Raw genomic sequence first — 17,759 nt, 5'->3', positions numbered from 1 at the left:
TTATTTCTCTTGTCTGCCAATAGTTTTTTTATTAAGATGTATGAATACAGAAATCTATAGAGTATATCATTTTTATTTTTCGTTGAGTAAAACTATTTTTCTTCTTAGTCAAAAGTTCCTTTTATTTCTATTTTTTTCTGAACGTTAAAGATTTTTGGGAAGCTAGTAACAACACTCAATGAAGTCGCTCTTTTCAGTTACGTACGGAATGTATTAATAGTAACAATTGAAAGATTTGTATGAGTCTATGAACGAAATGATTCCTCAATAGACGCAATCATGCTAAATTGATCCCACTCAAGTATAATATAACAAGTGAATTATTTATATTAGACTAGCTGTACACGCGACATCGTCCGCGTGGAATTTAACTTTTTTTTTTCTAAAATAAAAGTAGCCTAAGGTACTCCTTATTATATCTTAACCTGCCAAAAAAGTCCCGTCAAAATCGGTGCGGCCATTTCAGAGATTAGCCGGAACAGACAGACAGACAGACAAAAATTGTAAAAAATGTTATTTTGGTGTATGTATTTATATTCATACGCATGTAGTAAAAAACGGTTATTTCAATATTACAAACAGACACTCCAATTTTATTTATACGTACACTAGCGATTCGTACGCATGAATTACAAATCTTTGAAATTCTCGGTTTAATTTCTATATCTATACAGATGCCCGGTCAAATCGGTGCAATGGCTACACCGATTTTGCCGGGACTTTTTTTCGCAGGTAGCTTATGTAATAAGAAGTAACTTAGGCTACTTTTATTGTAAAAAATAAAATAAAATTCCACTCCGACGGAGCCGCGGGAATAGCTAGTACTATAATATGTAATATGTATTATTATACCGAAGATGAGAGAAATGTATGATTATATGGAAGTGGAGCGGTGTGCTAAACTGTTCCTTTCTATAACAAGCATCTTCAGTGATTTTTTTATCCCAATTACATAAAAACGTATTCTAATTATGAAAGATCACTCAGAATCCTAAGTAATCATGACATTGTTAACCGTCCGAATAAAGAAGTGCCTCCCTCACATAGAAATACTTCGTGGTTAGTGTGTATTTCAAAAATATCTTTATTGGGAAACGGGTATACGTGACTGAATTTATTTATATCTTTGGTCCGCATCTTTATCGTCATGCAACCTAAACGACTTGATGGATTTTAATAGGTGTAGTTTGGTACGTCTTAATTGTGGGTATGAGATATGTTACATTGACTCTGCCCGTGGTTTTGCCTGCATGAAATTTATAGCCTAAGTGTTCTGATGTGTGAGCTATATTACTACAAAGTTTCATCAAAATCAGTTTAGTAGTTTTTGCGTGAAAGAGTAATAAACATGCGATATTTAATGATAAATGTTAAGTGAGTATGATGCAGCTAGTAAGTCAATAGTTCAATATAGGATTTTTTTATTGTATTAGTAACAATACTCTTGGATAATTCCCACAACGTCACGTTACTCCCTAGGTAAGCAGAGCTTGTGTTATGGGTACTAGACTACTGATATAAATACTTAGTTTCTTTTGTAAGAAGTCATAATATACATAGAAAACACCCAGATTGGTGCAAACAGTCATGTATACAAATTTTTGTAACGTGCGAGGAATCGAACCCGCAACCATCGGATGTAAAGCTATATGAAACCACTAGACCATCGAGGTTCTTGCGTATACTAATTATATGGATTAGAATAATTACGTTACATATTACAACTTATATCTTAATTCTGACGACCTCAGTGGTCTAGCGGTGTAGCACACCGCTTTACGTCCGATGGTGGCGGTTCGATTCCTCGCACGGCACAAACATTTGTATTCATGAGTATGATTGTTTGTATCGGTCTGGGTGTTTTCTATGTATAATATGTATGTATTTACGAAAAACAAAATCTAAGTATCTGTATCAGTTATCTAGTGCCCATAACACAAGCTTTAGCTAGCTTAACTTGGGGCTAGATAGCGCTGTGTGAATTGTCCTGAGATTATTATATTATATTATTATTAATTCTAGTATACGATATCAAAGAATACATCTTCATAATTACATAGTATAAAACAAAGTCGCTGTCGCTATCTGTCCCTATGTATGCTTAAATCTTTAAAAATACGCAACAGTTTTTGAACCGGTTTTTTTTATAGATACAGTGATTAAAGAGGAAGTTTTATATATATATACACACCCGTGCGAAGCCGGGCCGACTAGCAAGTTATAATAATAATAATAATCTCAGGACAATTCTCACAGCGCCATCTAGTCCCAAGTTAAGCTATCTAAAGCTTGTGTTATGGGTACTAGATAACTGATACAAGTACATAGATATTTTTTTTTCGTAAATACATACATATCATACATAGAAAACACCCAGACCGATACAAACAATCATACTCATGAATACAAATGTTTGTGCCGTGCGAGGAATCGAACCCGTGACCATCGGACGTAAAGCGATGTGCTAGACCGCTAGACCACCGAGGTCGTCATAATAATAATAGTTATATAATAAAAAACAAGTCGCCACTTATGTCTGCACGTATATATCTTTAATTGTTTTAATAAATTGTTCCTCATGACATTTAGATTTATATACAAATTGACATATACCTACATACAATAATTCATAATTATATAAACAATCGATAATTTAATTAACTTAAGATTTGTACGCTTGATATAAGCAGATTTTGCAACGGCCATGTTTTTGTATAACATTATATATGTATGTACACAAAATCTATTGCAAATTTTTTTTTTTATATTTATTACTAAACATTAAAAAAAATCTCATCTCCCCTCTTAAGGAGAGGAGATGGCAACATAGCCCCGGCTGAAGCACAGTCGGCCGGGGTTCAGGGCCCCAGGGAGAGAAACGGTTATTATTATTATTATTTATTATTTAAAAAAAAGCAGCTTTCAGCAATAGATAGAGTGATTCAAGAGGAAGGTTTATATATATAATGTACTAGTGTACATGTACTAGTAGAGTGGCTAGTTTAGTACAATTGATACCTTCTTAAATTGTATTTCTCAATCACATGTTACGGAATAGGTGTTAATAACTACGACTTATTCTATGTTTGCTAATATTATTAATATCTATTTCGTAAGTTTTCTTATACGCGTTTAAAATAAACATTTCTTATTTATTTTTTACACTTAAAAAAATTGAATTGTACTTTGCTATTAAACCGGAAAAGAGGCACGTAAACCGGTATCAGAATAATGTTGGTCTAGTCGTATATATATATATACGAATCCAGAACAAAATCCAGATATATTTTACGGAATATTTTTTAATATACGATACGTTACGTATAGTACCTTAAAAAGATTGAATACACACAAAAGACAAATTAACTTTAATAATATAAAATCTATACATACAAATAAAATGTAAATAAAATTGGAGTGTCTGTTTGTAATATTGTAATAACCGTTTTTTACTACATGCATATGAATATAAATACGGTACATACACTAAAATAACATTTTTTACAATTTTTGCCTGTCTGTCTGTCTGTTTGTTCCGGCTAATCTCTGAAATGGTTGGGCCGATTTTGACGGGAATTTTATTGGCAGGTAGCTGATGTAATAAGGAGTGACTTAGGCTACTTTTGTTTTAGAAAAATAAAGTTAAATTCCACGCGGACGTAGTCGTGGGTACAGCTAGTTAATTAATAAAAGTAGGCCGTACTCGAAACTCCAAAAATAAGCCAATCTCAATCCTAGATATTACCTGACCGGAATATTTTAATGGATACGTACGAAATGCATAATAAAATCCCAGCGGATGTAGGTCTTTCATCATTCAGACAAAATATATTCTTATTTTATTATTGAATAAAAAAAATTAAACGTGTAATATTGGTAGAGCTCATTATACCATGGGAAACAAATATACCTGAAGACCATGCATTAAAAACAAATAAATATAACAAATAAAAGAAGAAAAAGTTAAGTCGTATCAACAGCTAAAAGGACTGATAGAAGATCGTGGAAGGTGGCGGGAGCTCCACCGACAAGAGCACAGCTCTTAAATTATTATTAAAAGAACTAAGTAAAATCAAAGGCTATTTTGGTTAATTTATATGACATCGAAGTGGGAGAGGGAGGCATACCAGAGATAAATGATAATAATGTTTTTGTAGAAAATATCTAACTTAAAATTCATAGCGCTGACAATATTATCTGATTGAACAGAGATTAAGTGCGTAGCGGTTTCTATATTGATTGTCGCATGCCTAATCCTTGTTGTTAATTAAATATAAATAAATCAATATTTATTTAAAAGAGCAACACACAAGTATCTTGCTTATTCTTCTTGTGATGAATCTGCATTCCGAATAAGCGGTAGAATAAAAAAACTTGACTATTCAAAAGTGCTTATATTAAGTTTATGACTAAAGATTTTTTTTCTAGATATCACTCTAAAATTGCCAAAAAATCCCTGTATTGCAGTAAGTTCTATACTAGACCATGTATCTGTTGCGGGTGAACGATACGAAGTTGATGGTCGAGACGATGTATATTACAGATGGTAATTGACTGACAATATGAGAAATAATGATCTTATATACTAAATAACAATAGGAAAATGTAAGGTGGGGTGACACAGTTTAGACACAGCAGTGCTTAGTAGACAGTATTATATTTGTCTTACTTAGGCATTATTAAATGCAATTATTATTTTGATGTATTTAGGTAACTGTGTCCCACAGATATTCCCCCCTTGAGAGAAAAAAAAATATTACATACACCAAAAATGAAAATAAAGCAGCACTAGAGTTTTATCTACATATATACCATATACATATCTATACATGTAAATAACATTGGAGCGTCTGTTTGTAATACTGAAATAACTCTTTTTTACTACATGGATATGAATATAAATACGGTATATACACCAAAAAAACACTTCACAATTTTTGTCTGTCTGTCTTTCGGTCTGTTTGTTCCGGCTAATCTCTGAAATAGCTTGACCGATTTTGACGGGACTTTTTTTGGTAGGTAGCTAATGTAATAAGGAGTAACCTAGGCTACTTTTATTTTAGAAAATAAAGTTATATTCCACGCGACGATGACGAACAGCTAGTGTAACTATAAATTTAATGATAAAGTGGATAGCCTACCTGATGGCTTGAACTATTGAAATTACTTAAGTGTGGAATAAGTAGTCATGTGTTTATTCAAATTTACTGCCATATCTCATGTATTAAAGCGAAACTTAATTTCAATCATTCATTAAGTCGTGTACAGTACTGCTTGTTGAGACTTGTTTGTTCTAATTTCCTCTTATTTAGTTACTCAAATAGCTGGCTAAGTATTTACTATTTTATTCCAATGAATTAATGCTATTTTGTATTCACACCTTTGTACTTAAAAATGTAGTTCCAACAATTATTCAAGGAAGACGCAAGTATCTTGCTCTTTTTCTTGTGACGAGACAGCTTTACGAATGAGTGGTAGATTAAAAAAAATGCATTCAAAACTGCTTCAATTCAAGTTTATTTGAATAAAGAATTTTCTGTTCAATTCTTAAATATAATAAAGAAAGCTGAATGTCGAATGAAATATTATAAGACAGATATATCCATAGAGACAACTTCCCGCAAATTGTTCGTCGGTAGAAACGAATCATTCCGAATTGATATCTCATGTCTCTATGATCGATTAATATCTCTGGATTTTATAAATTGTTACTGTTTTATTGATATAATTTCTAATATAGAACAGCACTTTCGCTAATCATAGCTTTATATTTTATCACTTGATATTATTCCTTAATATTAATGACATATAAAACAACATACCTACATATATGTGACTTACAAAATTGTGTCTTATAATAAGCTCTTAAAGCATAATTTGTGGTAGTCTAAGGCGGTATCTACATACATAATTACCAAGCTAGTCACAGCAGGATACTGAGTCAGGCTTATATTTTAATAATTTAGCGGAGTATATGAATATTAATACTAGAATGAGCAGCTCCTTTACAATTTACATTTCAAGACATACAAATAATTAGGTTACAGAATTTAATTTTGCTATTAAATAATATCACTGATTATAATGGATTTATATTATTTTTCCAACACATTAGATATTAGTTCATACAACACACGTGCGTTGTAAACGCAAATAATGAAGTTATATTCCATAACCATACTATTACTATGTAATATTATGTTATCTGTGCTATTACTCACACAACGATTACTTGAATGACGAGCGAGCATGGCAATAGTTGTTCATGCACGGGATTTTCATTTAATGTTAGACATAGACACCTATGTAAATAAAATGGCTTTAAAAAATAGTAATTCAATTGAGTTTATTGCCAGTTCTTCTCAATTAGATCTATGAACTAGACGGCAGGGAATAATTATAACATAAAAAATTTGACGTTCATAAGCGGCTAAAATGTTCTATATGAATAAATGATTTATGAACTTGAATTTGCTATTTTTTATTCTAATTTCGAAGTGATTGCCACGCGACGCCAGCCAGTAGGCAGCACATTTATTTTATTTATTTATTAGCATACAAAACATATTACAGTCAATATAATAATATAACTAGGAGCGTGTAGTTCAGTACAAAACTGGATTGTAATCCAACACTATGTATGTCTAAGAGCTAAATTATATAGACGCATTCAATATACGCTAGATAGCTAGATAAGGTTATATAATGAAAAGTAAACTAAATATAAAATGATATACTTCAATGAATTATCATGTTAATAGAATTTTATTTACATTAAAGAAAAAAAAATGGTACAATATTAAATATAATTTGTCTCTTTACGGTGGAAATTTAATTGTCTCCGGAACTGGACCAGCGTTGAATGGAAAATATCTATATTTGTATTCGAGACAAGAATTTCATTGTATTGGCGACACATTCGAACTATTGGATTATAATAAGAAGTATTATTTGAGTACACCTGAAGATAGAAGGTGTTATAAATACGGTTGCGTGACATTGATTTAACAAAGTAAAACTGCGGGAAAGCAACAGTGTCCACAGTTTTATGGTTGAGTATATTTGAAGTATATTATAACCGTCACAATACACTTATATAGTAATATACTATTATTTAATTCCGCCACAATTAGCATACCGAGTGTGTGTTTGTGTGAGACCACAAATATTCAGTACGGAAACCTGACCACGGCTACTGGAAGCGTTATGTGACCTTCTCTATTGATGGTCGAATTCCGACCGTTACCTATTAAGTTTTACTCCATATTGTGACACGTGTTTTGCCTCTGAACAAGGCATCAGCAGGCGTTTAATAAAGCTCTATATCCGCCTAGATTTATGTATGTATGTGTATTATTATTATTATATTTATTATATATGAAGGTATCCGCTGAAAACCAGCGTCGTGGCACCCCGTCACGACATATACTGAGCGGAGACCTATTTAACCTAAGACCTAGTAAATTAAAATTTAATTATTTTCTGTGTACCAAATAAACAATTTTCTTTCTTTCTTTATATAATAATAATAATAATAACAGGGTTATTTCCTGGACAATTAACACAGCGTTATCTAGTCCCACGGTAAGCAGAGCTTGTGTTGTGGGTACTAGACAACTGATATAAATACTTAGATATTTTTTTTGTAGTAATGTGAAGTGATGATCATATTGCTAGCAATGTACCGTGTCAGGTTGACCTCCACGCGGTTCCCCCTGGAAATCATCGTGATAAATTCTTGGTGAATTTGTCACGATGGGCTAACTGACCTGACCTCATGCTCATCTTATCATCCTCCACTGATGCCCCGCCAGCGTAAACCGTTAGAGCAATTTCATTATCTATACATATAAATAAAATTGGAGTCTCTGTTTGTAATATTGAAATAACCGTTTTTACTACATGCATATGAATATAATTACGGTACATACACCAAAACAACCTTTTTTACAATTTTTGTCTGTCTGTCTGTCTGTTTGTTCCGGCTAATCTCTGAAATGGCTACACCGATTTTGCCGGGACTTTTATTGGATGTAATAAGAATTGACTTAGGCTACATTTATTTTAGAAAAATATATTTAAATTCCACGCAGACGAAGTCGCGAGTACAGCTCTATCATATATATTTCTCTATCAATAGAAATATATATGCGTAGAAAACACCCAGACCGATACAAACTCATGAATACAAATGGTTGTACCGTGCGAGGAATCGAACCCGAGACCATCGGAAGGTAAGCGGCGTCCTATACCGCTAGGCTACCGAGGATATATATAGCTTGGTAGTCTAGTGTTCACTGTTCGGTGATCAAACAGTGATTCCATTTGAACTATTATATATTCATGTACATAAGGGGCGGCTACCACTTACCAGCGGATTGGCTGTCAGCTTGTCTGCTATTCTAAGTTACATAAATTTTTAATTTGATGGCCCCAATGGTTTAGCGGTTTTGCACACTTCTTTACTTCTAATGGTCGCGGGTTCGATTTCACGCACGGTACAAAAATTTTTATTTATGAATGTATCGGTCTGGGTGTTTTCTATGTTTATTATGTGTGTATTTACAAAAAAATGTATATGTGTATTTATATCAGTTGTCTAGTATCCATAACCAAGATCTGCTTAGCTTGGGACTAGATGGCGCTGTGAATTGTCCTCAGATATTGAATTATACATGTATGATATGTAATTATTTGCAAGCTGACCCGGCAAACGTTTTGCCTTATAAATTATAATCGTTATTACAAATAGGGGTTGGTATTTTTCAATGCTAAAATAAAAATAAATAAAATTGTCAAAATATTAATAAAAAAATTTACCACCCTTAACACTTAGAGGTATAAAAATTAGTTATAAGCCTATTCTCAGACCTACTGAATATACATATAAAATTTCATCGAAATCGGTCAAGCCGTTTCGGAGGAATATAAACACGAAACCTGTGAGACAAGAATTTTATATATTGTTACTGTGACACGAGAATTTTATACATTAAAAGAAGATAGTCTTATATATATAAAAACTTCTCGTGTCACAGGTTACCTATATCGGTGTGTAGTGTATTCAGCAGCTCATTTGATCTTCGCATGTTACTGACGTTTCGAAGAATGTAATTAAAATTGACACTTACTTCGACTTATCACTTCCAGGTATAACCTTCACAGACGGGCCAGTATGGCGGGAGCACAGACAATTTACCGTGAAACATTTAAGAAATGTCGGCTTCGGAAAAACATTGATGGAGAAAGAAATACAAAACGAAATGTGCAACGTATTGAGATATATAGAGAAGAATAATGATAAGCCGATTCATCCGAAAAACTTGTTGGCGACGGCTGTCATGAATGTACTGTGGAAATATGTTGCAGGTACGTAATATTTGAAGATTAGATTTGAATATCGCTATAAAAATACGAGTTGATAATTGAATGGTGGAAATTTAGGGTTTTATGTCCCAACCCATAAGAAACCTAAAAAATATATCAAAAAATTAGATTTTTTGGGTTGGGACTCCTTTATAAGTTAGGAGTATAAAAAATAATAATATTTCCAAAAAATAAAGAAAATATTTGGGCTAGGCCATTCTTAGCACTTAGGAGTATTAAAACAAGATAACCACAAAAAAATATATCAAAACATTTTAATTTTTTTTTATACCACCCTTAGGTGTATAAAAATAATAATATTTCCACAAAAATAAAAATTTCTTTTGGGCTGGCCACACTTAGCATTTAAGTGTATTAAAAATAGATAACAATCTATTCTTAGGCCTACTGAGTAGACATAAAATTTCGTCGAAATTGGCTCAGTAGTTTGGGATTACATAAGGGTCGGCAACGTGAACATGACACCCCTATAGTTCCTGGCATCCATACGATACGGTAACCGTTTACCATCAAATTGCTTCCCAACGTCGTACTATAAAGTTAGAGTTTATACTAAATAATCACGACTTCATAGTTTATTGCTGGCCAGGTAAAAGCCATTATTTTACTAAAAAAGAATGTATATAGTTTAATTTGTTAATTTTGTGACATAAGAAAAGTCTCCAATTTTTTTTTAATCGATTTTTTTTCTATGCCATTGTTATACTTATACATGTATTATATATTGTTATACTATGTTATGTAGATGCAATAGCTTTCTGCACATAAAGAACCGACATACAAACATATAATATGTACATACAATATTGAAAACAACAATGTGCATAAAGAGAGAATTACCGTCTAATCTTTTCGAACTAATTCTTTCCCGGGAATTATATTTCTAATGATATAAGATACCTGAAGCATTGAAGCTTCAGGTATCTTATATTATTAGAAAAATAATTGTATATTATAATAGACTTATAAAAACAATAAACAAAAAATGGCTTTTTTTCAGCGAATGCCATATTATAAAGCAATTGTTTTTGCAATATAGAGACTGCCAATTAATTCAACTAGTTTGTACTAAAATTAATTAAAAATAAGCTGTGCTTGTACTGTAATGGTTCGTAGAAATACTAAATCGTATTTCATCCGTTTCACTGAATCAAATGTTTTATAAACATAGTTTTACAGTTTCTAAGATTGGAAATTTGTATCTAGCGCCTGTGATAAATCTAATAGCAACATTACGGTTTGCACAATGAATTTAGAAAATTACAGCAGGCTCATTTTAAATTTTGTAGAAATTAGGAGATTCTTTTAGAGAAAATGTGAATTGTGGCTAAAACACAGTTCATTCATTCAGTCAGTTATAAAGGACAAAAGTAGACCGAACAAGAGTTGGATGAATAGTGAAAAATGATATGTCAAGAAAGGGAGTGAACGAGTGGACTGCGAAGAGATGAAAGAAAGAGAAAAACATATTAAAGCGATGCCAAATAGAATGCGATAAATAAAATGAAATTATCATGAAATGATAAATTTTATACGGGTAAATAATTCTAGAAACTGTAAAAAGAATTTTAAATATAAAAAAGAAAAAAAAGGAAAGGCAACCCATTTGAAAAGGCTTCATTATATCTTTTGCATTAGCATAAACTGGTCCCATAGGGTTAGACAGGCGGAGGTGAATACAGACTGTTAAATAATATATTTACATAAACGTCTTCCTGTATGCAGTTGTATAATTACATTTGTAGGGAAACAGCATTTCCTGAAACTCTCGAGTTGCCTTTAAACCATAAAAAAAGTTTAATATGTTTCTAGAAGTTCAAAGTATATAGCGATCCATACCTTACCCTATCCTACCCTACCATATACCTATTTATTTATTTGTAAATTTATTTACACTATAGGTAGATAATATTTTTATATCAATGTGTGTAAAGTTAGAGAACTTACTTTGTCTTCGTCTTTCATGACAACTCTGTCGTTACATCAATCAGAATTGACGTAAAAAGTTATAATGATAGCAGTGTAAAAATGAACATGAGTTTTAAAAATATATGGGCACAGGAATGAAGTTACACAGTTATAGACAGCCTCGGTGGTCTAGTGGTTTAGCACACCGCTTTACTATCCGATGGTCGTGGGTTCGATTCCTCGCACGGTACAAACATTTGTATTCATGTGTATGATTGTTTGTATCGGTCTGGGTGTTTTCTATGTATAATATGTATTTATTTACAAAAAAAAATGTATCCATGTTTTTATATCAGTTGTCTAGTACCCATAACACAAGCTCTGCTTAGCTTGGGATTAGATGGTGTTGTGTGAATTGTCCTGAGGTATTATATTATAGAGTTAGGCAAAAGTAGCAAAACCCAATATTACAGTTTTTAGAGTTTCTCTTAGTCTACACTAATAAAACTAATACATAGAATTGGATACAGTTTCTTTCTAGAGACTAAAATATTACTTCAATGACGTACGTGCATGGAAATTGTGAATGTCTCATTTCAGAAAAAAACTAATATAAAAACTGAACAGAAAAAAAATTATTATTGAAAATTTTCTAAATATAATACATAAAAAATATAATATAATACAGCATTCTATATTTTAAAAAGTGACAGAAAAAAGAATTTGACTCAAAAACCTGAACAAAAATAGTTATTCATATACAGGATTTTCTTTTAATCTTAGCCATAGATTCTAAACAAATAGAACTAAAAGTCTAAAAAAATTTTTTTGAATAAGTTACTTTTTTTCTCTTTATATTTTTTTGGGTATTTTGTACACAGAATATGACGATGACAATCCCATCGTACCGATACTAAATGACAAAAATTTACTAAGAATTAACATAAAAAACTTAAACTAATATGATACTATCCAGTAACATCCAACAACAACTTGGCTGCATCGGAAGCTGCTTCTGCCAATATTTCATGAAATTCTCCGATTTAGTTATCAAATCTTCTCAAGTCAGTCTATAAACTGAACAGGACAGTTGGGAAAGTATTAATATTAATACGGAAAAAAATAAAAAACTGGACTTAACATAAGTGATATAAATACTACAAGTATTGTGATATAATTTTAAATTGAAGTGTAAGTTAAAATGTAGGCTTCATTTTGTTGCAAGAAAATGTTATATTCCGTGCGTAGTAAGGGCCAGTCGCCATTAAATAATAATTTAACCGTTAACCAAGTAATACCTTTCAAGTGTGTAGAGCAGCCTTATAAGCTCGGAAAGATGCATTGCATAGAGGTGCCGACGGCGTAGGTGCTAAATTTATTAATTTTAATGCTGTTCTCTCACGTAGAGTCTAGTACTTCACTTAATAGATGGCTTTAAAAAATAACAATCTAACTACTATTAAAAGAGAGGTATTTGTTCTAGACTATTTTTTTTTTCTTTTATTTAATTAACACAATATAAACTTTCAGCTAACTGCCAACACGTTTATATTTTAAAACTATTTATACTACTTAAAATTATACGATGATAAAAATATTCTTATTTTAGTAATTATGGAAGGCAAGGCTTCTTTATTTGTACCCTTTTGTAGGGTTTTTATCACAATTTCGTACGTTTTTACGTTTTACGTAAACATTAATACTTAGCAGATAATCGATAAAGTATATAAATAAAATAGCACATGTATTAAATACCCATAATTAATATTTCATTAACAATACGATACAATTTTATTAATATAGTAATGATGTGATAATTTCTGTCGCGAATGCCATTTTGCATTTCCTTATATTTTTCTGGAATCTTATTGGTAGGAATTAAATAATTATATGACACAAAATAAGCATTAAATAAATTAAATATTGCGTTGTATAAAATTCAACTAAACATAGGCTAACTTCGTCTGTATAACATAAGGAAGAATGAAGCACCTTGCCAGTTATTGTAGCATTTTTTATTGATGTTCCGCTTCTGTATTGATTATAGAGTTAGTTAGTTAGTTAGTTATTTTAAATATACTAGCTGGTATTGATTATAGAGTTAGTTAGTTAGTTAGTTATTTTGAATATACTAGCTGTCCTGGTAAACGTTGTTCTGCCATATAAATGTAAGTACTAATATCGCTATTAAAAATAGGGGTTGGTGATAGAAGGGTGAAATTTAGGTGAAAATTTACCCAAAAAAAAAATGTTAGGGGTGGACAACCCTTATCACTTAGGGGTATGAAAAATAGATAGTAGCCGATTCTCAGACCTACTGAATATGCATATAAAATTTCATAAAAATCGGTCAAGCCGTTTCAGAGGAGTATGGTAACTAACATTGTGACACGAGAATTTTATATATATATTAGCTGTCCCGGAAAACGTTGTTTTGCCTTAAAATAAAAAAAAAAATTAGAGGTGGACTACCCCTAACATTTAGGAGGATGAGAAATAGATATTGGCCGATTCTCAGACCTACTCAATATGCTTACAAAATTTCATGAGAATAGGTCAAACCGTTTCGGAGGAGTATGGGAATGAAAACTGTAACACGAGAATTTTATGTATAAGATATGATAAATAGGCTATCAAATTAGAGAATTAAGTTAAAAATGAGTTAACAAGTTCAACAAATAAAAGAAAATCTTATATTTTATAAGATACTCATGTCATTCTTATCAATACAGGAAACTTATCACTATATTGTAAACATTCATCTTGATAAATAGTTTCAAAAGAACTTCACCTTCATACAAAGTTGTTGTAAAGCTGGATATTAAACATGTCGTGACATGTCATGGTCAAATATATTTTGTTGTTGACTTTACACGTGTAAGTTCACTTTCATGACATTGTTAACCTTTAAGATGTTCCCTCTTGAGAACAGCAAGCCTCAGAGAAGTACACTTATTTCTCAGCTAGGTCATACCACAGGAATCTATATAATAAAAACAGAGCATAAACTTGAGCACTGGTTACATTTGGAAAAGTTAACAAATATTAATACAAGAAACAATAAATATTATTAATTAAAGAAACCAAACGTTGTTGCTAACAATATTGAAATATATCTATACATATAAATAGAATTGGATTGTTTGTTTGTAATATTGAGATAACCGATTTTCACATGCATAGGAATATAAATACGGTACATACACCAAAATAACATTTTTTACAATTTTTGTCGATCTGTTTGTTCCGGCTAATCTCTGAAATGGCTGGACCTATTTTGACGTGACTGTTATTGGCAGGTATCTAATGTAATACGGAGTAACTTAGGCTACTTTTATTTTAGAAAAATAAAGTTAAATTCCACGCGGACGAAGTCGTTAGTACACTTAGTACGAAATATAAGAATAAATGTTGTACAACTTTACATTTAAGATTTTTGGCACATTATAAGACTTTTTTTTAACAAATGACACAAAGTAAAGATTCGTTACCACGATAAATTCTATGCAATATTAGCTCTCTCGTACATGAAATATCTCCTCTGGAAACACACTCTATCCTGAAGGTATAAAACCAATCGCTCCTAAGAATATCCTTCAATTCTTGTCCCTGACGGGCCCAGACAGTGAACGCTAAAGAAAAGAAGCTAGTATAATAGCTTTATATATAGATATTTGAATTAAACCACTTAATAAATATTTTTGATTATCTCTTGAATGAACAAAACGGTTCTTAATTATCTATTGTTGTCATAATATATATGTAAATTTCTCTTTTATTTAATTTTATTGGTGTATAAATGTGACGTGTATATATATATTATTATGTATTATATGTATTATAGTAGGTATATATTTATATTTGTGTATGTATCTTTGTAAGTATTGTAAAAAAAACCTATTTACCTATGTTAGGTAAAATTATACGTTAGCTGGTAGAGAATCCCATATGGCATTAAGCTCGCCAAATTGTACAATTTTTAAAAGTGCAATAAAGAATAAAATAAATAAATAAATAAAAAAGAGTCGTATTAAAAATATAATTAACAGAAGTATTTCAGCCCATCGTTACTTGTGAGCCGGTAACTAGTAACTACTTTGCCCAGAAGCTAAGTATGACCATTCAAAGAAGCAACGCTGCCTGTGTCTTGGGTATGCTGCCTCGATGTCTCGCGTTGGATTACATTGATTTTTTTTGTGAATGTTTATATATGTAACTGTATATGGCCTTCCATTTAAAGAAGCAATGCTGCCTGTATCTTGGGTACGCTGCCTCGATGTCTCGCGTTGGATTACATTGATTTTTTTTGTGAATGTTTATATATGTAACTGTATATGGCCATCCATTTAAAGAAGCAACGCTGCCTGTATCTTGGGTATGCTGCCTCGATGTCTCGCGTTGGATTACAATGATTTTTTTTGTGAATGTTTATATATATAACTATTCTACAAAATAATAATACTAATATATAAAATCGATACAGATGACTATAATTAGAAAATAAATGAGTTGTACAAATGAGAACAAATCAGCAGGAAGCATCTTTTCACGAGTGAGACGGACTTAGACGGATGTGCTCTCGATGCTGTCAACCATATTTTAATGTAACGATTACAGCATTTCACTGTTAAATCACTTGAGGAGATATCACTCTGTACACTCGTATGTAATCCTGTAACTACAAGACTGCTAACACTCGCATAATTCCGTAAGATTCGTCAAGTTCACATTTAAGTACTGACAAGTAGTAAACAAGTAAAAGGTTTATCTAATGGTAAACAGTTACCGTAGTCTATGGACGACTGAAATACTGGAATATTACCCCATAAGTTTGCGCATTTAGGCATATAATATCGAGTTATCAAAATGATATAATTACCAACTGGTCTTTTATATTAAATTCTATAAATAATTTATCTCACAAAACATTAGCCCTTTCATGAAATGTCAAATCCTCGTCTATCATCGTAATCATCATCAAATCAATATTCATCATGAATTAAGTCTTAAAATTATTGTAATGTAAATTCACGATCTGTATTTATAATTAATAATAATTTAAATCAAGTTTGCTGTTTGACAGTTTGTATTTGTACAATATTATTCCAAATGTAATTCTGAACAACATTTATTTATAAATGCATCACTCAAGTAGCTTGCTCTATCTTCTTGTGTTGAGTCTGATCTGTTCTGTTCTGTTCAAATATGTTTATATTTAGTTTATTTGAATAAAGATTATTTCTGTTTCTATTATATGTAGAGATGTATAGTTATCTTTATAATAGAAATAGAAATAATATTTATTCATATAAATTTGTGATGGATTGATGTTCTTTTTGTATTGGATAAATCATAAAGTTACTTAACTGATTTAGATATCTTATATTTTCGTGGAAACATTTTTGATATCTATTTATGTATTTATTACGAGCTCTTCCCGCGACTTCGTCCGAATTTAACTTTATTTCTCTAAAATAAAAGTAGCCTAAGTTACTCCTTATTATATCAGCTACCTGCTAAAAAAAAGTCCCATCAAAATCGGTCTAGCGATTTCAGATATTAGCTGGAACAAACAGACATACAAAAATTGTAAATATTTTTTTGGTGTATGTACCGTATTTATATTCATATGCATGTAGTAAAAAACGGTTATTTCTATTTTACAAACAGACTCACCAATTTTATATATATATATAGATTTATCTGTTGGTCTGTTAGATATATAATAATGTTGTAAGCGATATATTTATGTGAATAAATTTGGGACCGGGTCTAAATATAGGCCGTATTTCAACTGCATCGAATTTTAATGTTTCATTGGCTATATTGCAGCGATATAGTGTCGGTATAATGGATAGCAATTTACCAAATTATCGTACCGTGGGGTAGCGTGCTATCGCTGACGGTAGAGCAACTAAAAGTTAACCTAACTGGTATTTTATGGTAGCGTACGATTGCCACATTGGTCAACGAAATTGCGGACTGTCAATTTTAAGAGCACTATATGTTTTTAATAGCACTTATATATAAAATTCTCGTATCACATTGTTAGTTACCATACTCCTCCCAAACGGGTTGATCGATTTTTATAAAGTTTTATATGCATATTCAGTAGGTCTGAGAATCGGCTACTATCTATTTTTCGTACCCCTAAGTTGTAAGGGATATCCACTCCTAAACTTATTTTTTTATCTTTTCGACATAATATTTTATTTTCATTTTATTATTATTTAGGATTGAAAAATACATACAACCATAAATGCATGTGCATGAGAGGGTATTGCTCGTTACTTTGTCCATGATATATAATACTTGTATAGAGCTACATTCTCTGATGAATTTATTAGACGCACTACAGTTTTTTTATATCCTTAATGAGCAGTATAGAAAGGTAAAGAAAACTGTCAATTTTTTTATTCTTTTTTTATTATTAATGGGGTTTCGCTTGATCTTACCTCATTTGA

General features: G+C 31.3%; 1 protein-coding gene across 1 annotated transcript in view; it reads left to right on the top strand.

The window, feature by feature from the left end:
* LOC131851266 (probable cytochrome P450 305a1) overlaps positions 1–17,759 on the top strand; it is a 53,312-nt gene that overhangs the window by 10,894 nt on the left and 24,659 nt on the right. Inside the window, exon 3 of the mRNA XM_059201745.1 lies at positions 9,151–9,369. Coding sequence (XP_059057728.1) covers positions 9,151–9,369 — 219 coding nt within the window. The remainder of the gene's footprint in view (positions 1–9,150; positions 9,370–17,759) is intronic.

The sequence above is a fragment of the Achroia grisella genome, unplaced genomic scaffold (assembly GCF_030625045.1).
Source record: "Achroia grisella isolate CSIRO2021 unplaced genomic scaffold, CSIRO_AGI_Agris_v1 utg1173, whole genome shotgun sequence".
Lineage (NCBI taxonomy): Eukaryota > Metazoa > Arthropoda > Insecta > Lepidoptera > Pyralidae > Achroia > Achroia grisella.
This window is presented reverse-complemented; position numbering and strand designations above follow the sequence as displayed.